Here is a 22,557-nt window from a genome sequence, read left to right on the forward strand (position 1 = left end):
ACCCCCAGCGCTCTCTAGCAGCCCGGCGCTGTGGAGAGGCCAGGTCGAAAGGTCACTGCCCTGATTCTTACGCCATGTCGTGTGTTCTCACGACCCCTCGCCCTCTGCACAGACAGCTTTTCAGGGGCTGAAAGGCCTGGATCGTAGCTCCCGAAGTGAAACGTTTCAGTAGCTGCAAAATGGGGTTAAAACTGAGAAAACACACACACACACATCTCCGTTTAGAACAGAAAGAAGGCAGAATAGCTCGGGACGACACCACCTGCTAAAGTAGAATGAGGTGGGAAGGCCAAGTGGGAGGCTGCACCAGGAGCTCATCCAGATGTGCAGAGTGAGAGGGCCCGGCTCGAGGAAGGCCTCTGGGACATGCGCGAAACCAGGGCGAGTGGGTGACCTGGTGTTTCTGCATGATGGCCTCTCCGCCGCTGTGTCCTGTTGGTGTCGCCCTTGATGTAGCTCCGTGTTGTGCCAAGCCCGGCCGGACTCCCTGCTTCTCTGGCTTCTGTCCATGCGTGTCTCCACAGTGTGGGACCCTCACCTCCCTGGAGCAGGTGAGGGATTCTGCTCCCAGGATGACCCTGGTTCCTTTCTGAAACAAGTCATCACTCTGCTTGCGGCCAAGGTGGCAGGGGCCTGGGTCTCAGGTCTGAGGAGTGCCCACGGGCTTCTCCTCTGAGGGGAGTTGGGTTACATGGCCGAGAGTGCGCCAGGCCTGGGCATTAGGGCAAGTGGCCTTGGAGACGGGCACAGTAGGTGGCCTTCATGGGATGAGGTGCTGAGGGTCCTAGGAGGGCAGGGTGGATGGGGCCCTCCCCTCCTGCCCTGCCCAGTCCCCAGCTCTGTCCCTCATTCTCCCTGTCACTGGGGGCAGGGAAGTGGTTCCAGGCTGGAAAGGCTCATGCGTTTGGGGAGGCCTCCCTCTCACATCTGTTCTTGTCTCTCCTGTGGCTTTCCAGGCATTTGTGCAGTGAAACCTGCACGCCCTCCCTGATCTCGCACCTTTCACGTCCACCCGGGGCTCTGCGTCCACATCCTTGCCACATACTCCCTGTTTCTAGAGGTGGGAGTCCAGTTGGGACCCAGGGTGTGAGGGACGGCAAGGTGAGCACACTGGGCCGGTTCCAGGAGGATGCGGTAACAACAGGGGTTTCAGTCTCGTCCCCTCTCCTCATCCATCCATCATCACTCTCTGACCATTGCAGGGCGGCGTCCGCGGCCTCTAGGCTGTTTTGGGGACATTTGCTTTCTGGTATATCAGGGTCCTTCCCGCCCAGGGGACCCACACCTGCCAGGTCTTTGGTTTTTTCTTGCACACCCTACTGCATCTGTCCTTAAACATTTGCTGGAAGCTGTGGCAGGGCTTGAAGGACCCTGGCTCTGTGGGAGAGTCCTGAGCACGCCTTGGAGATGGGCTCGTGGGCACCTTTGCTCTCTGGCCTTTGCCCTTGGGCCAGGGGGTGGTTGCTCAGAGCTGGCTTCGGCTTAGCTGTGGCTCAGTCCTCCTCCACCCACCGTGCCCACGGCCTGGTTTCGAGTTTCAGCCCACACTGCCAGCGTGCTGGAGGGAGTGGCCCGTCCTGGCACTCGCCCCCCAGGAGGCAGTGGGCCAGGCACACCGCAGGGGCACCGAGCCCCTTCTCTGTGCTCTCAGGTCATTGTCTGCTCTCAGGAATTGTATTCGTGGTGCCCAGTATTTCACTCCAAAAGGACGAGGCCCCAAGGTGAAAAGAGAGGCCTGGGTGGCTGGGCCCTTGGGGAAGTTGGACCGTGGCTCTGCTGCTCCCTGGTAGAAAGGGCCCGCCGGCAGGGCCCGCACTCCTGAGGTCCTCCTGGTCCCAGCCCTGGACGCTGCAACCTCGTCTGGTCTGTTGGAGGACTGGTGCTCTTGTCAGCTCTGTGGATTCTCCATGGAAAAGGTGGAAAGCCTCCCAGGAGCCTCAGGGTCCCTAGCCTTGAGGTGTGTCTCTCTCGTTCTGAGATTCGGGAGGCTCTCGGGCCATATGTCCACGCGTGCATTTGCAGTGGGTGTCACGTGTGTGCTTGGCCTCTGACTGCTCCTCCAGCAAGGATGGGCGTGGGCCGTGGATGCAGCTAGGCTCCCCCAGAGGTGAGGAGGTGGGTGCCCACGACCACCAAGCCCTGCGCTGGGGGAAGGGTTTCCAGCTGGCCATGAAGAAAACAATTCTGTTTAAAATGAAGAGCTTTTAAAAACCTTCCACACTTAAAAAACTGAGACCTTTCAAACTGAAATCCCTCGGCGCATGCAGAGCACACACAGTGTGCATACCCCTCTGGCGAGTGCATCCTGGAGGCAGGAACCCCTGTCCTCACCAGTGGCATGCGTGCTTGCCACCTCTTGGCCCAAAGAGGCTGTTCAGGCCACCCTTCACACCCATGCACAGGAGAGGCTGTCACCCAGGGCAGGATGGAGTCATCTGGCCTTGGGTCATTGCGAGGAGTCCTTTCAGCTGAGCAGGGTGTGCTGGCTGCAAGTCCAGCCATGCTAGCTCCTGTCTGGCCTCCTTTGTCCTTGCCGGGAGGCCTTGCAGGGTGACAGCTAAGATGGGCCCCAGGGCCAGACTAGTGGCTTTTATGGAGCCATTCTCACAACCTGCAGATTCCTAAACTTGCTTTGAAGATGATTCCCAGTGAGGTCCCCACGTGGTCACTCTCCACCTGGTCACTCCCCAAGCAGAATCACGTCGTCTTCACATGTCCTTCTCCTTTCACCCCGCCCTTCTCAGAGCAGGGGCCTGACCTTCCTGTTGTAAAGACAGAAGCCTTTCCATGGGTCCTGGCAGGTTAGGGGGAGACGGAGGTGCTCTGAGGCTGAATAGAAATAGGGTGCTAGTCAGAGCCATTCATGGTCAACGGAGGCGTGGCCTTAAGTGCCTACTGTGAGGTTTTGGTTTTTGACAGATAAACAATGGAGGTTCCATGTTGGCCTACGGGGCTTTGGCCTTTTCTCTGCCTGCTGCCCTGGGTAGTGGGTGGGGACCTTGATCATCTAAGCCGATCTAAGCTGGGCTTCCTGCCAAAGGAAGAGACCATCCGGTCTCATTCTGGCTCCGGCGCCTGCCAGAGGGCAAGCCTGGAGATGGGGCTCCCAGTACATGGGGCTGTGGCCTGGGGATTTTCACAGCCATCAACCTCGACCACCAGGAAGCTCAAACAGTCTTGTGTCCCCAGGACACCTAGGGCCTTGAGATGGTGTAGCCTGGCTGCATGGGACAGATGGACGTGTCCATGGATCCCTGGGACTGGTGGCCTGTGTGGACCCCAGGGTGGCCCAGCAAGGTTCTTATGACCTCCTAGGGGCATTGCAGGCCCAGCTGGGCTCCTCTCTCCATGAGCCGGGTAGGGATCTCATCCTGCCCTTCACTACACAGTTAGACTTGGATATCCAAGTCCTGCCTGGCCCGCAGGAGTTGGGGGTGTTGGTCATCACAGCCCGTGGGAGGAGTGGCCACCCGCCCCCAGGGCTCCAGTCATTCTGGGCCCTTCATGCAGCACAGGTGTTCCTGGAGCATTTGTCACAGACCTGGTGTCCAGAGGCCCTGGGCTGCCCCCATGAGCAGCACAGAGCTGCCCTGGGGCAACTCTCCAGTCTAGCTGGGGCGGCCAAGATGCTGGGTCTGGTGGCAGAGCCCTGCTGACTGGACAGTCACCCACCTCCTGGCCCCCTGGCATCTCTGTGTTCCTGGGGGTCTCCCACAGCCCTGGTGCCAGGACCCTCATTCAACTGCCTCTAGTCCTGGCCTCTTGTGTCAGTGGGTGCCGTGGGCCTGGCGGATGCCCCAGGTGGGAAGACCCCAACACAGAGCCCCTCCCATCTCGTCAGCCTTCTTGGAGCCGAGTCTTCCTGTCCCCCACTTCCAAGCCCCTTCCCATCCATGCAGCCTCCTGTCCTTGGGGCTTGGCATGGAGATTGGAGGGGCACACAGGAAATGCCTCCTTCCTTCCAAGGACCGCTCCACCTGCAAGTGCAGGGGCTGGGAGAGGGGCGCGGGTGCGGGGAGCTGTCTTCCCTACATCCCCTGTCCCCTCGCTGAGGCCACCCCGCACCCTCACCCTGCACACATGGGACGCCCTGCCAGGAGGGCTGAGGCCGGAGGATAGCGGGCTCTCCTGTCCTCCTAGGAGCTGTATCTCCTTTTCCTGTGTTTGGGGTGGGGGGTTGATTCAGTGGTGATGCTCCTGCGGCCTTGCTGTTGAAGAGACACATTAGTGGCCAGGGTGGAGCCCGTTCCTGTGTGGGCGGACGTCCCTCCTCCAGGAGGCCCTCAGATCACCGTCACCGAGGCAGGGCTGGTGTCCCAGTGTGGCAGCAGGAGCCTGGCTGCTGTGCCCACATGTGTCTGAGCCCCAGAACAGCCCTGGCCTGCAGACAGGATATTGTGTTCCGTGACAGCAGACGGCGCACCTTTGGTGAAGGTGAACCCGCCTACAGACAGCAGTGAACACAGGCAGCAGCGTGGCGGTTGGAAACTCAGAAGGCCCCAGTCTTCCTAATTAGGTAATGTGAACTCAGGTCTCAGGTCAGTGAGGGTCAGAGACAGGTTGGGTTGGGGGCTGGGCCATGGGCTCCAGTCTCTCTGCCACAGTGAGCAGACCAGGCCTGGGTGAGGGGCAACTCACCAGCTCTAAAGGTGGCTCCAGCCCTCCGCCCTTAAGGGCCAGATCGGGCCTGCGAAGGACTGCGGGTCCTCTCTCCTCCCCCTACTCACACACCCAGGAGAAGGCGCCAGAAGGCCCTGTCCTTGCTCCCCACCCAGGCTTCAGGCACACCCCTCCTTCCCCATGGGTTCTGTGGCTTCACACAGCAAGGGGAGGGGGTCCGGCAGGGCGTGTGGGAGTGAGGAGACATTGCTGGGTGTGGCGGGGGTCAGGGCCCCCGGTGCAGCTGTGTCGCCTGGCCGCTGGCCTGGCAGCGCTGGGAGAACCTTGCGCCTGGGCCCCGGCCTTCTGCACCTGCCAGGCCCTGTCCCCTTCCATTTGCTGGGATGATCCACAGGAAGGGGGATTGTCAGGGGTTTCTGGCCTTTGACCAGCTCACCAGTGGCAGGGGTCCTGCAGCTGAGGGTCAGCTGTGGATGGCATGGTTCCTGCTGTGGATGGACGTGTATGGTTAGTGACCCCAGTGCTCTCTGTTCTGAGGCAGCAGAACCTGTGTCCCCCATTTCTCAGATGAAAAATAGGTGTGTGTTCTGCAGCCTTGTCCCATGCTCACCTTGTTGACTTGTCCTGGCTCTCCTGGGCCCGGCATGGCCCACCCAGCCCCTTCCCCACCCCAGCCTATCTCCCAGGCAGTGATGAACCTTGGACAGGAAGGGTCAGGTCCCCTCGGAGACCCTCATCCAAGTGTGAAAGTGACACGGTGTGCTTCCCGCGATGTGTCCTGCACTTTCCTTGGGACTCACTCTGGTGGCCCTGCCTTCCTGGGAGCTGGTCGGCGCCAACCACAGGCCCGTGGATTCTCAGCTACCGTCTCCATGTGAGCTGTCTTCCAGCAAGCACTCCGGGAATGTGCCAGGGACACACCTGTGGTGACTTCCCCGGTCCCTCGCCAGCCTCAGTGCTTCAGCCCGGAAGCGGAGGCAGCCACTGCGCCAGCTCTGAGCTGCTCCGAGGCCAGGCAGCGCCACTGTCCACCACGCTGGGTCGGGTGCTGGGCTCAGTGTTGTGTCGGTTTCTATGGAGAGAAAACAACCAGGGCTGCCGCCACTGTGAGAGGGAGGGGTGGGGACTGAGGAAGCAAAACAGACCCAGCTGGGTGGGCGGGGCTGCCCGCGTGGGCGGGGCCTCCTGGCCACTTCCTGGCCGGGAAGCTGGCGAGAAAGTGTTCTGTCCTTTGAGCTGGCCGCTGAGGCCAGGACGCTCTCAAGATCCAGGCTGGGCCTTGTCAGCTTTCTCTGCACATGCGATGCCCAGAGAAGGAGGACCTTCCTCTGGGGGTCCTTCAGGCTGCTGCAGAGTCAGGGGCAGCTCCCCCAGGACCCCTCCCCCTGGCAGGAAGGGCCACGCAGGGTCTGGCCCTGTTGTGGATGACCGCCAGGTCCAGCGTGTCTTCCCTTCTGCCCACGCCATCCACTGGCCCCACCGCCCACACCTGCCCTTCCGTAGCCTCAGCACCGGGTCCCCCTGCTTTTTCTCTGTGCTGCTTGCAGGTGTGGGTAAGGGGCCAAGCTGCACCTCCCCCGCCTTGCTGTGTGTCTCCTACGGGGTCAAGTTCCCCTCCCTTCCCCCAGGAGGCCTGCGACCAGAGGAGGAGAGGTGGGGGCAGACGGCCGCCCTCCTCTGGGGGCACCTGCCTGACAGGCCATACCCACCCAGGGGCTGTGGTCGCTGTGGCCGAAAGTGGGGTGGGTGCTCCACGTGGGTCCTCTGACTCCACCTCTGTGCATAGTCAGCGTGGACTGGGGATTTGAGGGCCCATGTGTGTGTGCTCTCCTGGACAAAAGCATCCCCAGCAGTAAAAAGAAGGGACTTGTTTTGTTGTTTGAACTGGTAGTACAGAAGGCCCTTTGGCTCTGTGTTGTGTTTGGGCCGCGGTGGGCGGCCTGCGTGGTGTGTCGTGTGTCGTGGTTCAGACGCCTGGGGTTTCTGCCGGCTTGAGCCACCTCCACCGTGAGTTTCCATCTCCTCACTGTCACCAGCCCTCTGCATGCACTTGGGGTACGTTAACAGATGGGCTTTTAAAACTCTTCTTTTGGAGGATCTTTCTTCGTACCAAGTTAGAAAGCAGTTTCCAAGTTTCCTCGCAAGGCTGCGCTCCATAGCTGGGGGAGCCCTTGACCCTGGGTCCCTGAGGACCGTGAGCAGCCGTTGCTGGGTCTCTGCAGTCACACACTTGGCAGGTTCAGGTGACCATGTGTCTTGCGGATTCTGGTTGGCTATGTAACTTGGCTTTTGTCTGGGAAGCAGAAAGAAGGGCTAAAATCTCTGACAGACTTGTCTTGGGGGTTTTTGTGGCTAATTAACGCCATTTCAAATAAAAGAAAATAAGATGTTTTAAGTTCTGCCCTTCCTTAGAGCCGTAGAACGCTCTAAGTTCTACCGTTCCTCTTTGCAGTGCAGATGGGCGCGTCTGAGGTGTGTGTGGGGAGCTGCAGCGGGCTCTCGAGTTCTATCCTTGCTTTGCGGGCGCAGGGCCTCCACAGCTCCTTCTGCCACCCTCTGAGGAGCGGAGGGCGGGACGATGAGAACCTGGGAGCCCGGCTCTCCTCCAGGCCGGTCTCCTTCCCCCCACATGAGTGTGAGAGGCCAGGACGCCCTTTCCGGCCAGGGTTGGGGGTGAGTGGCCCCCTCTGTCTGAAGGAAAGCCCAGCCCCTTGGGATCTCATGCTGTCTCACTCTCTGCCCGCACTCTCTTCCTGTTGGACTTCATCTACCGAGAATCTGTTCAGAGTTGACCCCAGCCGGGTGTCAGCCGTCGTGTGACCTGGGATCCAGCCCCAGTGTCCGTCCTCAGGTTAGAAAGGGTCTTGGGAGGGCCTCCTTATCCACCCGCCTCCTGCCCAGGGGCGCTATGGGAGTCTGGCGTCAGGCTCCAGTGGGCCAGGCAGAGCCCCATTCTGTGTGGAGATGGGCCTCATGCGGCCTTTGGGTGGACACCACATATAGTTGTTTTTGCTTAGACTCTGACGACGGGGAGCGTGTTCCCCGGACAGGAGAAATCCTGATGTGGAGAGAAACAGGGATCTCCCGACATGGGCGGTTCGGACGCTGAGAACATTGTTAGCGGGCTGTCCGCCTGAGGATGGCGCAGGCTCTGTGACCTGTGAGGTAGACAGGTCTGCCCCCATGGACTTGAGGTGCTGGAAAGTGGGGCCTGAGCAAGGGGCTCCCCTCAGTGGGTTGGGGTGCGGGGTGGTGGACCTTGTCCTCATGGGGCCTCCCGGGGCACAGGGAGCCTGGCTAGCTGAAGTGAGGGGGTCGTTGGAGAGCAAGGCTCCCCATCTCTCGCTCCCACTGTGTCTTTGAGGCCCCCGCCAGCTCCTGCATGGTCAGCAGGTCTGGTCAGCAGATCTGTTTCCCTCTGGCCTCTCAGGATGCACTGAGCTGGGGGCTCAGGGTCCATTGAGTGCCCTCTCCCAGCACCAGGTCTCCTTCCTGGAGTAGTGCTTGTGCGACAGTAAACAACGTGGGAGTCACACCTGCCAGCTCAAAGGTCAGGGCATGCTTGACCAGTAGGGGTCATGTCAGTGTCCCCAGGACACAGATGGTGGCCGGGATCTGGGCACGGAGCTCTTGGTTCTCCAACCTCTGCCACAGAACCGACCAGCCCCTGCACTGTGTCACCTCCCCCCGATGCCAAGCTTCCTGATCCTCCTCCCATCACACAGGAAGGGACTTGGTGCTGCCCACCCTGCCCATGCCACCCTGGCAGCCCCTCCTGGAGGAGTGGGTCATGGGTGAGATGCTCGAGGCACCTCAGGGACACAACCCTTGCTGCTTGCTCTGATCGCGTGTGCTCCCTGGCAGGATTCTGAGCAGTCCTCAGCCTTGTCCTCCCTGGGTCCCCAGGTGCTCGGCAGGCCCCCTCCTGCTCTGCTCTCAGCTGAGGCTCAGGAGCCAGTCAAGTCCGAGGGCCTCAGTGGGCATGAGGCTGTTGTTTGAAGGAGCAGGAAGACCCCTTACTAGAAGGAGGCGGGCTGCTGGGTCCCAGTGGCCTCTTATCACATGTGGCTCCCATTTCCATTGATGCTGTGGCTTAGCGGTGGCCCTCTGCCCCCAGTCGGCATCTGGGTCAGTGTCTGACTGACAAGACCAGTTGCGGGGGGCTTTCTTCCACCAAAGACCTATCTCGGGGCCACCCGGACACTGCCCCCCCCAGCCTGCTGGGTTTAGGCTCTGCTCTGGGAGAGGCCTGTTGGGCCTCACCTGTCCCCCTCCTGACACCCTCCCCTCAGCTGACTCCCACCTGCCCCCTACCTGGGGTTCTCTCTAGCCTCACCTGGGGCAGCTTACAGATTACACATGAGAATGTGCAGGCTACATGTATGCCCTAGGTGCCCACACACACGTATACACATGCTCCCCCATACGTGCCCCGACCTTGTCCTGACGGCCAGTGCCCCTGTGAGTCCAGGAGCATTTGAGCGTGCTCTGTAGGTGTAGGGAGCAGAGGGTGGCCCAGAGCCGCCGCTGGGCAGAGCTTGCATCTCTGAGGAGGAGGCCGGCTAGTGGAAGCGGAGAGGGGCGGGGACCACAACCCCGGGAGCCTCAAGGGAGATGCCTTGGGTGCAGTGAGGCCCCATGGCACTGGGGACCACGCCCTCAGGAGCCTCAAGGGAGATGCCTTGGGTGCAGTGAGGCGCCATGGCACCCCTGGTGGCAGATGCTGGTGTGAGAGGAGCGACTGGGGGGCGGGTCCAGGTCAGGAGGTGTCGGGGGAGTGACCCTGCAGAGCAGCCGCCTGGCCTTCATCGAGACGGCACCCACGCGTCCGTCTTGGTTCCTGGGTCAGAGGCCTGTTGGGGGTCAACAGGGTGGTTGAGCCTCCTGAGGGCCTGGTGGGGCCAGGGCTGCCCACGTGGACCACAGTGCGTCCAGCCCCCCTCCTGCCCTGTGAACTGTTCTCTTCTGGTGAGGCCGGCGCTCAGTCACCCTCCAGGAAGGGCGGCCGCTTTTCCTTTCTTGTTCTGGGTAGACAGGCTTGTTTGTCCCCCTCCCTCTCCCGGGGCCAGAGGCCTGCGTCCACTCCACACTGGCCAGTCAAGGTGCTCACCACCCTTTAAAACCAAGAACAGTGTTGTAGGAGTAAAACAAGCCTCAACAAGAACTGTGGAGTTTCAGAACAGCTTCATTGTTCTTGGGTTCTGGTTGTTTGGGGTTTTTTGAAAGTCTTTTTACAGTTACTTTCCAGTGACTGTGAAGGAAAAGAAAGGTTCCATTCCCCTTGCCCAGTCCGGCGGGACTTTCCCTGACTTTCTGATTCTCAGGGGTGGCGGGTGTGGGTGGCCTGGTACGGGGCTGGTGGCAGGTCTGTGCACCAGGTCTGTGCACCAGAGGCCTCTTGTGGTCAGGACAGACGTCCAGGGTGTTCAAGGACACACACACCCCCCTCCCCCAGCCCTTCCCCACCTCCTACAGTCTCCATGTGGGGGCGCCACCCGCAGCTGGGTGGCCCTCTCAGGGGCTGCCAGACCATGCACCTGCCCAGGGTTCCTTCTGAGTGGTGTCCAGGGCTCCTTGGGGAGGGAAGGCCCCACCCCTGCCCCCACCCTTGGCAGCCGAGAGCTGCTGAGGTTTGGTTTGTCAGGGAGGGTCAGTGACTTTCATTAGAAAAGTCTTAACTTATTCTCATCAACGATGTGGAAGTAACAGAAAAGATGACCTACTTAAATTAAAAAAAAAATCAAAGTGAATCTGTAAAATTGCTATTTTCACTTTATTTTGGGGTTTGGGGTTGTCTTGCAAATTTAATCTGCTTCCTCTGTACCACAATAATCAGAAAATAGGTTAATTTAAGCGTAATATGAAACATGAATGATCACGTGGAAAATATTAATGGTACTTACAAAAATAGCTCAGCAGTTTCTGGAACTGTAAAATCTCCTGGACTGTCCACGACGCAGCCCTGGGGTGGACGTGGAGGTGGTGGTCCAGAGCGCCGGGCCGAGAGCTCCCCTCAGGAGACCTGGGTGCTGTTGGCAGGACTTGCTCTCGAAGCCTGGGTGGGATGTGGTAGCTCAGAGCCCCGCATCTGCCCGGGAGCCACACTCTGTCCTCTGCAGCTGCCCTCCCTTGGGGTGGGCAAGGGAAGGAGCAGGAAGGAGCCTGTGGTTCCCTGCTGCGCCCACCCTGGATGGGGGCATTCTGGGCACGGCAGGGCTGGCTGTGGTCTTGAGTGAGGGAGGTTGTCCACCTGCTGGAGCAGGGTTGACTCCCTGCCCCTGTGGGCCCTTGGCCTCCCTGGGCGGGAGAGTCCAGCAAAGTAGGGCCTCGTGCCTGCTCAGAGCTGGGGCTGGTCCATGCGAGGTTTCCCTGTGTCCGCTCCTCTCAGGCTGCATCTATTTGGGTGTTTCTGCCCCGTTTTCTTGCAGGCTCTGGCCGTCTGCGTAGTGCTGCCCTTCACCCCATTCCTCCCAGGGGTCTATGCAGGCCTGAGGTTATGAGTTCTTGAGAGACTTTCCCTTGCATGGTGGGCATGGGTCCTGGGGTGCCCACTGCCCACCACAGGGTTTAGGAGGTGGGGATCTGGGGCTCCTCAGAAATTAGGGGCCACCCCTTGTGCCTGGCCTCTGCATTTGTCTGCTGCCCACCACCCCCACCTCGGAACCCTGACCAGGTCCATGCTGTTGTTCTGGACATGCCCTGGCTGCCCAGCCAGGTGCCAAGTGGATGCCAGCCCCACTGAGACCTTCCCTGACCTCTGATGCCCTCTGGGCCCTGTGGGTCAGAGTGGTCCTGTGGGTGTGGGGCCATTACCTCTTCAGGGCCAGCCACAAGTGGCTCCTCAGGCATCCTGCTCCGTCCTTTGCTGGAAGGACGGCGAGTCAGGAACCGTTGATCCTCGGTGGTTTGGCTTTTCAACCAACAGTTCACTTCATTTTTCTAGTAGGTAGTTTTAATAATAGCTTTATGGAGATGTAATTCACGTGCCATAAAGCCACCCTTTCTGAGAGCACGACTCCATGCTCAGTCACCAGTGTCTAGTCTCAGCACATCTGCATCACCCGAAGGAAGCCGTGCCCCGTGGGCCTGGCCCCCCCCCCCCCCCGGGCCCACTGGTGCACTTCCTGTCTGCAGACCTGCCTGTTCTGGACGGTCCACAAGAATGGGGCTGGAACAGTGTGGCCTCTTGGGTCTGCTCCTCTTGCTGGGCCCTGTGGTGTCATGTGTCAGAGCCTTGCACCTCCTTGGGACCAAGGGGTGCTCTGCGGTGTAGATGGATGGGACCATGTTTTGTTTACTCTTTCGCCCACTGATGGACATGTGGGACTTTCCACTCCTTGGCTGTTAGGAACAATGCTGCTATGAACACATGTCCTATTTTTTGTGGATGTGTTTTCAATGATCTTGAGTGTGTCCATCCAGAAGTGGCATTGCTGCGTCGTGGGCTATTCTGTGCTTTTGAGGAATTGCTGGGCTGTCCCATGACCGTTCCCCTCCAGTAGCATGGGGTTCCGGTTTCTCCACGTCCTCCCCGATGATGCCGCATATCGCCTATCCTTGAAACAGCTCCAGCCGTCCTCGTGAGTGTGAGGGGCACTCGGCAGGTTATTTAAATTCTCCTTATTGAGATGATTGTGAATTCACATGTGGGTGTAGCAGACATTCTTGTGTACTTTGTCTGGATTCCTGTAGGTTCTGGTCCCAGGCTGAGCCCCTCTCTCCAGTCCTCTGCGTGTTAACTGTGCTCACGGGGTGGTTTTACATTCAGCTGTGCCACGGCTGCCTGGGTCACGTCCCTGCCAGCAACACACAAGTTCCCAGTTTCTCTGCCACCTCCCAACACACGCTTTCTGGTTGTGATTGCAGTCATCCTGGTGGCTGTGAGGTGCATTGCCCTACTGTGAGACACTGAGAGTCTTCACATGCTTGATGGCTGTGTGTCCTCCTTGGAGACACGCCTGTTCGAGTCGTTCTCCTTGGACTTGGGTTGTTTTCAAAGTCTTTCTTCCATTCTGTGGGTTGTCTTCACCTTCTTGGTGGTGTCCTTTCAGGCACAAATGTTCTGATTTTGCTGGATTCCCCCTTTGCTGTTTCACCTTTGGTTCCTTGTGCTTTAGTGTCATTAGGGAGTTCGTGGGGGTGGGGCTCACCCCTTTAGAGCCTTGGTTTGGTTTCTCCAGACGGCTCGCCTTCAGGTTTTCTCTGAGCTGGTGTAAGGTTCTCCGTGTTAGCTGCCGCCTGGTGAAAGAGGGTGCAGAAGCAGGTGGTGGAGACGGTGCAGGCAAGTGTGTTGTACAGCAGAGCCGGTGTGTCTGGAAGGCACGCCCAGCTTCATGTCAGCTTCATTTGGGGTTTCCTGCTCACCTGGAGGCTGTGTGCACACACCAGCCATGTTGGGACATGGCCCTCAGCTGAGCTGTGGTGCTTGCTCTGGGTGTCTGTCTAGAAGTGAAGCTGCCTCTGGGGAGAGGCTGACAGTCCTCCAGTGTCTGATGGTGGGAGGCACCTGTGTCGCTGGGGCTCTGCCAGGGTGGCCACACAGGCACTGAGTCTGGGAGGGGTGAGGTGGTTGACAGCAAGGCTGACGTTACCCTTCAAATCAGTTGATGACCAGCCGTCCAGTTGACAACGTCTTGCGGCTGGACAGTGCGTTTCACTCCCTGGTTGAGCGCAACACCTAGCTAGACCCTCATCTGGGCCTGGTCCCCAGATGGCAGAACTCTTGCCCCTAGCAAGGAGTCCAGGGAGCTGAGTGTCATTTTCTCTGTGGGGCGGTCTTTCATCCAGGTCATGCCTCTCATCCCTAGTGTAGGTCTCATCAGAGACTCTCCCGCCCGGTTCCCCAGCCACATCGCCCAGTACTGCTGGACCAGAGGGTGTGTGGGTGCTGGCTGCCCTCAGCCCTGCAGAGCACCCAGGCCAGCGTGCATCCTGGCCTTGGGCCCCGAGGCCAGAGGGGACACCTTTGTGCTGAAGAGAGCAGACCCACACAGTCGGGGGTGGGGATGGGGGGCACTGCTCTTTTCTGGGTGCCTGTGGCCTCCCCGTTGAGCTCTGCATATGCACGACTGTGAACAGGGGCGTGTGCCCCTTGGGAGGGTGCAAGGAGTCTCTACATCCTGACCACCCAGGGTGCCCTGGGCAGGCACCCTGGACAGATGCCCAGCTGTACTCGGTGGCATTTCTCAGGGCAGCACAGTGCGTGCCTGGGTAGGTGGAGCCCGGTCATGTTCCGGGGCCTCAGCCCAAAGCCCACATATCCCACAAGGGCTTGGGGATGAAATTGTGGACCTGGGCGGGGAGGTGACCCCAAGTGGCCACCCTCCCACCAGGCAGCCACCTGGGTGGTCTCTGGATGCTGCACGCGGCGTTGTGCCGTACTCCAGCGACGTCTCCCTCCACCCTGCCTTGTGTCCATGTGCGGGCTGAGAGTCTGATCTTCCTCCCAGAGCCTGGGGCCGTTCAGGCCTGGTCCTGCCTTGTGCTGGGCTTCTCTCACTCCGGCCTGTCCAGGTTGGCGGTGGGCAGCTCTGTGCCCAGCTGGGCCCAGGCTCCGCCTTTTGGTCAGAGAGCCTCTCCTCTGCACTGCCCGGTCACCCCAGAGCCAGGGGCCTGGGGGATGGGCCAGTTAGCACTCCAGTATGCAGAGCTCACACTGGGTGCTCTGGCCTGAGTCCGGTGCCACCGGCTGGTGTTGGGAATGTTCTCTTCCTTCTCCCCCATGTACGCTTTCTCTTTGTGTTTAAGGTGGACAGGGTGGGGCCTAGGAAGTAGAGCGTGGAGCTGGAGCTCACAGTGCAGAACCCAGGGAGGAAAACCCAAGACAGCTTTGTCCTCGGTAGTCCGAAGCCCTCCTTTCCCCCAGGAGCCCCCTGCTTGCAGAGAGGACCCCGGATTTGCCTGGCTGAGCTGGCCTGCAGGACCTCTGGGGCTCAGACACTGAGTTCAGCCCTTGTGAGCACGAGGGGGTTTGCCAGGAGCCACCCCTGCTCTGCCTATTGCCCTCTGGGGTGGCCACAGCCTCAGCAGCCGTGCACACTCTGCTCCACCCAAATGCAGCGGCTCCACAGTTTGGGGCCTCTGACCTGGGAGGACAGGAAGGTCATGAGGGTGACGTCACCCCCAGTTTTACCCCAGACCCTACACACATATGCAGGTCCCTGGCTGATGCACAGGCTCCACGGTGACAGGCGAGGTCACTGAGCAGTCCCAGGTGGGGGCTGCCTGTGGCACCAGGGTGGTTCTCCTGGAACCCACGTCTCTGCACTGTCCCTGCAGGCTTCTCTGTCAGGCAGGATGTGTATCTTGGAATGTGGGGAAGCTGCTCGAGTGCATCCTGGATTCCAGGGCCCAGCAGTGTCAGGAGCCGGAGGCCACAGGCTCGCCCCCTCGCAGAGGTGGCCACGCGACTATCAGTGCACACACGGCTGTGTCGCCGATCTTCTGCCATCTCCATGGCCCATCCTTCCTGGGCTTTGAAGAGGGGTCACTCCCTCGGACCTTGGTGGCCATGCCTCCTCCTCTCATGCTTCCTCATTTCCATAACCAGCCACCTGGACTTTGTGGAGAGCACACTGGGCTTCCTTGGACGGAGTCCCCAAGGTTGCTCAGCTCCTGCATCCCGGGTGGACCAGGGCTCAGGCAGTTTTGGGGGGAAAGCCTTTCTCCCTAGCAGGAAGCCCCCCCCACCCCCCGCCGTGTGGTGGGGCTTGCTGGCCGCATGGGGGTGGCCTGCGGCCGGGGTCGTCTGACACCTCCCACGAGGGCTCCCTGAGGTTTCTCGGAATTGGAGGAGCCAGCAGGGCGCTGTGGCTTCTCTCCTGTGAGAACTCGGCTCAGACAGGAAGCCCCACCCTTGCGGGTGGCGCCCAGTCCAGCACTATGCACCAAGCTCGGGAGGCCCCCAGGCATCGCCCAGCTCCTTTCCCCTTCGCCGTCCCCCCGCCCCGCCCTGGCAAGAGCACCAGGTGTGTTCAGATCTGAGTTGTCTGTCCACGCCGTCTGAAGGACCCTAAACCAGTCTCCCAGGGGCTGGGTGGGCAGGCTGAGGGCGCAGCCACCCTGTGCTGGGACCAAGGCCAGAGCATGCCGCCCAGCCCCACGGGTCTGGGCCCGAGGGTTCCAGGTTTCCTGGAGTGGAGTTAGGGAGCCTTGGCTGTGGGGTTGGGAGTGGCCCCTGCATACACCCAGAAGTGTGGGCTCTGTTGCCCTGGTGGCCTTGCACCCAGTTGGCTCCGTCCCTTGAGTTTTGTTGTGATGACCCTGCTGAGCACGGCAGCTGACCGACCACTTCCTCCCCCACAGCCCTGGAAGCGCAAGCCCCTCAGGGCCAGTTCTGGGGTTCGGTATTCTCTCCAGCTGCTCGCTGGGGCCAGCAGGCAGGGGGCAGTTTGACACCAGCCCTGGAAGCCACTCTGGCTACAGTATCTAGCAGACACAAGACTCGTGTGTCCCGAGCTTCCTTCCCCTACACGAGACTTGGGGACGTCCAGGGGCTTTCTCAGCGGGCTGAGTGCACTCAGTTCATGTTGGGGCTGTTCCTTCCAGCAGGGACAGGACATGGCCTGAGCTTTCTGCTCACCCCTCATGCAGCTGGCCCAGCCCCACAAGAAGTTTCTAAAATTAGTACCATGTGGTGAAACCCAGGGCTCTGGGGGCGCTACGTGAGATGCCCCTGAAAAGCTCTAGGCAACCCCAACAGGGCCCTGTGCTCAGCCTGCAAGCCTGCCTGCCGCTGCCCCTTCCAGACCTGTCAGCCCAAGTGGGGGTGGGCGTGGGTCCCTTCTGAGCTGACGTGCTGTGGGTCCTTGGCCTCTGCCAGCTATCAGGCCCGCGTTGGACCAGGTGCACCATGCGATGTGTGCCTGAGGAATCTGCGTGTCCCTGGGCATGCCTCATGTGTGGCTGCGTCCTACCCAGCGTGTCAGCGGGAACTTCTGTGTCACTCACAGGTCTCTGATCCCCCGGCCTCTGTAAGAAAAGCAGATGACACCCCCTCCCAGCACCCCACGTCCTCCGAGAAGGACAAGCAGCCAGGCTGGCTGCGGACCCTGGCCGGCTCCTCCAGCAAGGTGTGGCACGCGGCCCTGGCAGCTGGGGTGGGGGCGGGGTGGCCTGGGGCCCCCCCTCTGATAGCCCCTGTTCCCACAGAGCCTGGGCTGTGTCCACCCTCGCCAGCGCCTCTCCGCCTTCCGACCCTGGTCCCCTGCGGTTTCCGCGAGTGACAAAGAGCTCTCCCCGCACCTCCCAGCCCTGATTCGAGACAGGTGAGTGACCCTCCTGCTGTGACCACCAGCCATGACCCACGGGGCTTGCAGACCAACCAGAGAAGCAGGTTCCCGCTTTAATCAGGTTCCCACTTTAATCGTCCCTAAGCTTGGCGGGCAGGCGGTCTGGAGGCCTTGTGTCAGGCCCCAGGTCTCCGGGTAAGGCAGTCGCAGAAGTGCTGGTCCTTTGGTGGTATGGGGGAGGGTGTCCAGGTTTTCTGTGCTCTAAAGTTGGTGGCACACAATGCTGGTGTGGCCTGTCCCACGCACGGCGGCCGGGAGCCGTGTTCCAGCTGCCCTAGGCTGAAGTGTCTGCTCCCTCACACTCTCTGTGGGAGCAGGGCCTGCTGTGGGGGGCGTGCAGGGGCTGGGGCAGCTGTCGAGGACCCAGCACCTGCTGTGTCTCCCACAGCTTCTACTCCTACAAGAGCTTTGAGACGGGCGTGGCCCCCAATGTGGCCCTGGCCCCACCAGCCCAGCACAAGGCAGTGAGCAGCCCGCCCTGCGCCACGGCCGTCTCCCGGGCCCCTGAGCCCCTCCCCGCCTGCATCCAGCCCCGGAAGCGGAAGCTACCTGCGGACACCCCTGGAGCCCCGGAGACACCAGCACCCGGGCCTGCCCCCGAGGAGGACAAGGACTCGGAGGCTGAGGTGGAGGTGGAGAGCCGAGAGGAGTGTGAGTGCCCACGCCTGTCTGTTCTTAGGGGGTCGGTCCTCCTGGGAGGGTCCCATCCCAGGAGAGGATGCTCTGCTAACTTGTGTCTCTGTCTGTCTCTGCAGTCACCTCCTCCCTGTCCTCGCTGTCCTCTCCATCCTTTACCTCATCCAGCTCCGCCAAGGACCTGAGCTCCCCAGGCCTGCTTGCCCCGCCCGCGGCCCCCGCCGCCCCTGACGCCATGGCCCCCACAGACATGCCGAGCAGCGGGCTGGAGGCGGAGCTGGAGCACTTGCGGCAGGCCCTGGAGGGTGGCCTGGACACCAAGGAAGCCAAAGAGAAGTTCCTGCACGAGGTGGTGAAGATGCGTGTGAAGCAGGAGGAGAAGCTGAGTGCCGCCCTGCAGGCCAAGCGCAGTCTGCACCAGGTGAGTGGCTGCACACCCGTCCCCACACCAGGCCCCAGGCCACTCCCCCAGGGCACTTACGTCTTTCCAAGAGGCTTCTGCTGGCCTCCCCTGCCCACCTGACCTGATTAACGAGTCCTTAGCACCCGGGAGGGCGGGGCTGTCACCCAGGGCTCTGCGGCCTGGGCCCCCTGGTCTCTCTGCTCTCACACCTCAGCCAGTGTCTGGCATGTGGGCTCGCTCAGCACAGCCCTGCCAGCCCCAGAGCCAGCTTGCAACCTCTTGCTCACTCAGCACCCCTCCGTCTCCCTGGTTCTGGTTGGAGGTGTGATTTCCCACATGCATATTCATGAGCATGTTTGCAGGGGTGGGGCTGAGTCCCCAGAAGGGCCACCTCCTCTCCATCTGGCTGTGGGGCCTCTGGGGCCCTCGGATGGTGCGGTGCCTGGTGAGCCCCTCCCTGACTCTGAGGATACCCCCAGGGGCTGTGGGCAGTGCTCGGAGAGGACAGGGACCTATGGGGCAGGCGGGTGCTGGGGAGGCCTGGCGTGGGGGCGCCCCTGAGCTGGCCCCTCACCTCAGGAGCTGGAGTTTCTGCGTGTGGCCAAGAAGGAGAAGCTGCGGGAGGCCACGGAAGCCAAGCGCAGCCTGCGGAAGGAGATCGAGCGGCTCCGTGCGGAGAACGAGAAGAAGATGAAGGAGGCCAACGAGGCGCGGCTGCGCCTGAAGCGGGAGCTGGAGCAGGCGCGGCAAGCCCGCGTGTGTGACAAGGGCTGCGAGGCTGGCCGCCTGCGGGCCAAGTACTCAGCCCAGGTGCGCAGGGAGCCGCGGGAGGCAGAGGTGGCGGGTGCGCCCTTGGCATGTCAGGGTCCCTCCCCTCCTTGCCAGGCCGTCTGGATGTGGAGAGCTGCTCAGCTTCGGGCCCGTCCTCCATGGGGTGGTGTTGTGGCCTCAGGCTCTCCTCTCCTGTCCTGGAGGAGGGCTGAGCTCACCTTCACATGCCCGTGAATGTCTCAGCTGGTCCCCATGGCCATGCTGAGCAGCAGGCTCCCAGGGATGGGGGTTGGGTGTCATCCCGTCTTAGGGTCTCTGGAGACGGTGCTGGTCCTCCTACTGAGCTCACCAGCAGGTCCAGTGGGTGGCATGGGAGGCGAGTGTGTGATGGCCGGAGGGTCAGCCCGGGGCCAGGCAGCGACAGGGTGGGTGGGGAGCAGCTGGCTAATGCAGGTGTCCCTTTCAGATCGAGGACCTGCAGGTGAAGCTGCAGCACGCAGAGGCCGATCGTGAGCAGCTGCGGGCCGACCTGCTGCGAGAGCGGGAGGCCCGGGAGCACCTGGAGAAGGTGGTGAAGGGGCTGCAGGAGCAGCTGTGGCCGCGGCCCCACTCCGAGGCTGCAGGTGGCGAGAGCACGGCGGAGCTGGAGCCCTAGCTGAACCCACTGTCTGCTGCGCAGGGCGGATGCCGCAGGGCGGGCGGGCGGCAGGGTTGGGGCTCTGTGCCAGCAGGACGCCCCCCTCCAGTCCTTATAGCACAACGTCTTACTGTGCCTAGAACCAAGCAAGTGTTTGGAACCACATACTTTTGGAATCCACTGCAAAATTTTCTACTGGCCAAGTTCAAGCGTGCAAGCCGGTTCCCAACTGCCCCAGAGACGAGGCCAGCTCGGTGGTTGTGGCTGGCCCTCTGCTTGCCGGAACATTCTAACATTTACACTTTTGTTATAAGCTATTTAAAACCAATAAGGAGACTTGATATTCAGAAAAATCAACACGTTTTTTAATGACTAACTTTTAAAAGCCCCACCCACACGTGATGCCCCCTGAGGACCCACATGGGAGCCGGGGTGGCCCCCGTCCTGCCCCTCGAAGCCATCGCAGCTCGTCTGCACCTGCGGCCGCGTGACCACACGAAGGGTTTTTCTCCAGAGTCTATTTTTTCAGCGACAAGGACCTGTCTCCCGCACTGTCGGGGGAGGACCCGGGGAGTGCCGCGCGCACGCGAGCTGGAACACTGCCGCCTTACCTGCCTACCGTCCCCCGCCACCCGCAGGGGCGTCCGCAGGGGCGTCCGCAGGGGTGCTCGGGCGGGCGGCGGGGGTGGGTCCGCGCTGGCCGGGCATGTGCCCTCCTCCACGCGCCCCTCCGTCCAGCTGGCGCCCCACAGAGGCGTCTGCAGGGGTGCTTGGCGGGGTGGCGGCGGTGGGCCCGCGCTGGCCGGGCACGCGCCCTCCTCCTCGCGCCCCTCCATCTGGCAGGCGGCGCGCCTTCTGTTTGGGCCGAGGCTGCAGCATTGCAACAAACACAGCATTATTTCAGTTTTTCTTTTTCCTTTTGTTCGTTCGTTCATTTAAACGTATACTTAGAACTGCACTTTGTCAAAAACCTCCCCCTTCTCTTTTTATTCCCCAGTTAACTGAGGTTTTTACTTTCAGATACTGCAAACCGATTTCTAGAGCATCCACATCCTAAGTGCTCGAGTGTCTAGAAACCCCTCTGGTGCTTGGTTGAACAAGGGAATCACACGAAACGAAAACGCAAAAACTGAACTTCGGGGGGTGGTTCTGTGCCTTCCAGCGTCTTGTACAGCAAACCCTGACTCGTCTTCTTCCCCCAGAATACGTCTCCAGTAGCTGTTGGATCTGCCATGATCACAATGAGTTACCTGCATTTATTCCAAATAATCGCGTTTACTCTCAACTGTATGCGAATTGTATAAGGTTTCTTATGCCCAAGCTTGAAAAATGATTTCCCAGTAGACCAGGTGGCTCCCTGACCTAAATCATGGTATTTATTTACGTGGAGAGACCTGACCGGAACCCTCTGCCCGTGTCCGTCCCAGCACCCGGCAGCTGTGGCCATGGAGGTGGTGCCATGGCCGCCGAGTAGAGCAGAGTTCGGGTGGCCACGTCGGTGGAGGGGTTCTGCCCTTGGTTTGCTGGGTCGGGGCTGGGTGCTGCCAGCCCCCCTTCTAAAGTGCAATGCAAAAGGGACACCATGTATATGCAGCGTGCGTTTGGTTGTTTTTCTTTTTTTAAAATTTTTTTGCTTCTGTTTTTCTTTGCAGTTATTAAATCTGTATGCATGGACTTTTAAACCTCTGCCATACGTATATCCACCGATGGGCATTATTACCGTGTCGTGTAGAGGGTCGGTTGTGTCACGCAACACTCAGAATGCTGTGTTTACCCTTGTTTTTCCAGAGTTGTGTTTTCCAGCCATTTCTTCAAGGGAAACTAAATGATTTAGTTGGAGCAAAGCTTTGAGTGTGTCAGTGTGCTTCTGTGCGGCTGTGCTCTGTCGCCGTCTGAACTTGCAGTGAGGTCGCAGGGCCCCCGGGACCCGCCACCCGAGGCCACTGGGTTTGCTCCGTTCACTTTCTGAGTTTTTAGACTCCAGAGGGAGACACATTTTTCCAAGTTGCACGTGGGGGCAATGTGTCGCCTCACCTCCCTTCTGCTCACCCGCACATCTGACCATCAGCTCGGTCTGCCCCGCCACCATCCAGCTTGGTCCCTGATACCGGGAAGAGCTGAGGTACGGCGGTGGGGTTGGGCAGCCTCATCCCCCCCCCACCCCAGGCCCACTGTGAGGGTCCCATGACCTGCCAGAGCCAGTGGCAGCTGTGGGCGAGGCCAGCGTGGGGCTGTCTGTCCCCATCCCTGTCCTTGGGGCAGGGTCCCCGGGCTCCTGCCTCGCAGCTGCAGTTGCATTTCTTTCAGAAGAGGCATCTCTCCGTAGGCTGTTGACTCTCCCCGTGTGTAATACCCATTACCAGAATGACCGTGTATTCAGTTTAATCACTCATTATTTCTATGCTGAAAGAAGATTTTTAACGAAGGGAAAAAACAACAGCAATAACATTCATATCTATGGAGCAGCTAACTCACATAGTGTCCTGCTTTTCGTACAGAACTCGCCAATGTACAAATTGACCGTGTAAATACTCTCTCCTCTTACACTTGTGTATCATACGTGTACATGGTGGGTCCTCCCCCGGGACTCTCCTTACTGGTAGCTGTCCTATTTTCTGGGTTGTTTCTAACAGAGGAAGAACATGCCCACCGGCTTCCTGGGCAACCCCACCCGTCCTTCATGCCTGCTCACCGGGCTTGGGGGGCTGTCTTGTTCTTGCTTTAAGTCAGGAGTCACAAACGACACTTTTTTTTTTCAATTAAGGAAAAAAAACCACAGCTCCACCCTGGTGCCCGCCAGGAGCGTCCGCATCGCCGTCCCCTTCTCTCCTTTGCTGCTGCTAATGACAATATGACGACTTACTCTACTATTCGAAAACTATTTTTATGTAATTAATGTATGCTTTCTTGTTTATAAATGCCTGATTTAAAAAGAAAAAAGAAAGAGCTTGGCATATTTCTCTATTTCTCTGTGTACCCGTCAGTCCTTCGACGCCCCTCCCCCAAACAGATGACATGACACAAGTTCAGGGTTGGCCCTGCCCCTCCCTGGGCTACCACCAGGCCTGCGCCCAGGAAGAGTATGGGGGTGCCTGTCTTCCCATCAGACCCTGGGGTCCTTCAGTCTCCATTGACTCCACTGACAAGTGGGCAGGTCCTGGCTGGGGCCCTCTGTCCCTCCCTCTTGGTCACGCTGAACT

General features: G+C 60.1%; 1 protein-coding gene across 1 annotated transcript in view; it reads left to right on the forward strand.

Annotated features, from left to right (window-relative positions):
- Nucleotides 1–22,304, forward strand: part of SKI (SKI proto-oncogene) — a gene marked incomplete at its 5' end in the record, with an annotated part of 54,401 nt that extends 32,097 nt beyond the window's left edge. Inside the window, 6 exons of the mRNA XM_040262824.1 lie at nucleotides 16,572–16,691; nucleotides 16,771–16,886; nucleotides 17,299–17,561; nucleotides 17,666–17,967; nucleotides 18,529–18,759; nucleotides 19,187–22,304. Of these exons, the coding sequence (XP_040118758.1) occupies nucleotides 16,572–16,691; nucleotides 16,771–16,886; nucleotides 17,299–17,561; nucleotides 17,666–17,967; nucleotides 18,529–18,759; nucleotides 19,187–19,375 (1,221 nt within the window). The remainder of the gene's footprint in view (nucleotides 1–16,571; nucleotides 16,692–16,770; nucleotides 16,887–17,298; nucleotides 17,562–17,665; nucleotides 17,968–18,528; nucleotides 18,760–19,186) is intronic.
- Nucleotides 22,305–22,557: the final 253 nt, after the last annotated feature.

The sequence above is a fragment of the Oryx dammah genome, unplaced genomic scaffold, assembly GCF_014754425.2.
Source record: "Oryx dammah isolate SB20612 unplaced genomic scaffold, SCBI_Odam_1.1 HiC_scaffold_21, whole genome shotgun sequence".
Classification (NCBI taxonomy): Eukaryota; Metazoa; Chordata; class Mammalia; order Artiodactyla; family Bovidae; genus Oryx; species Oryx dammah.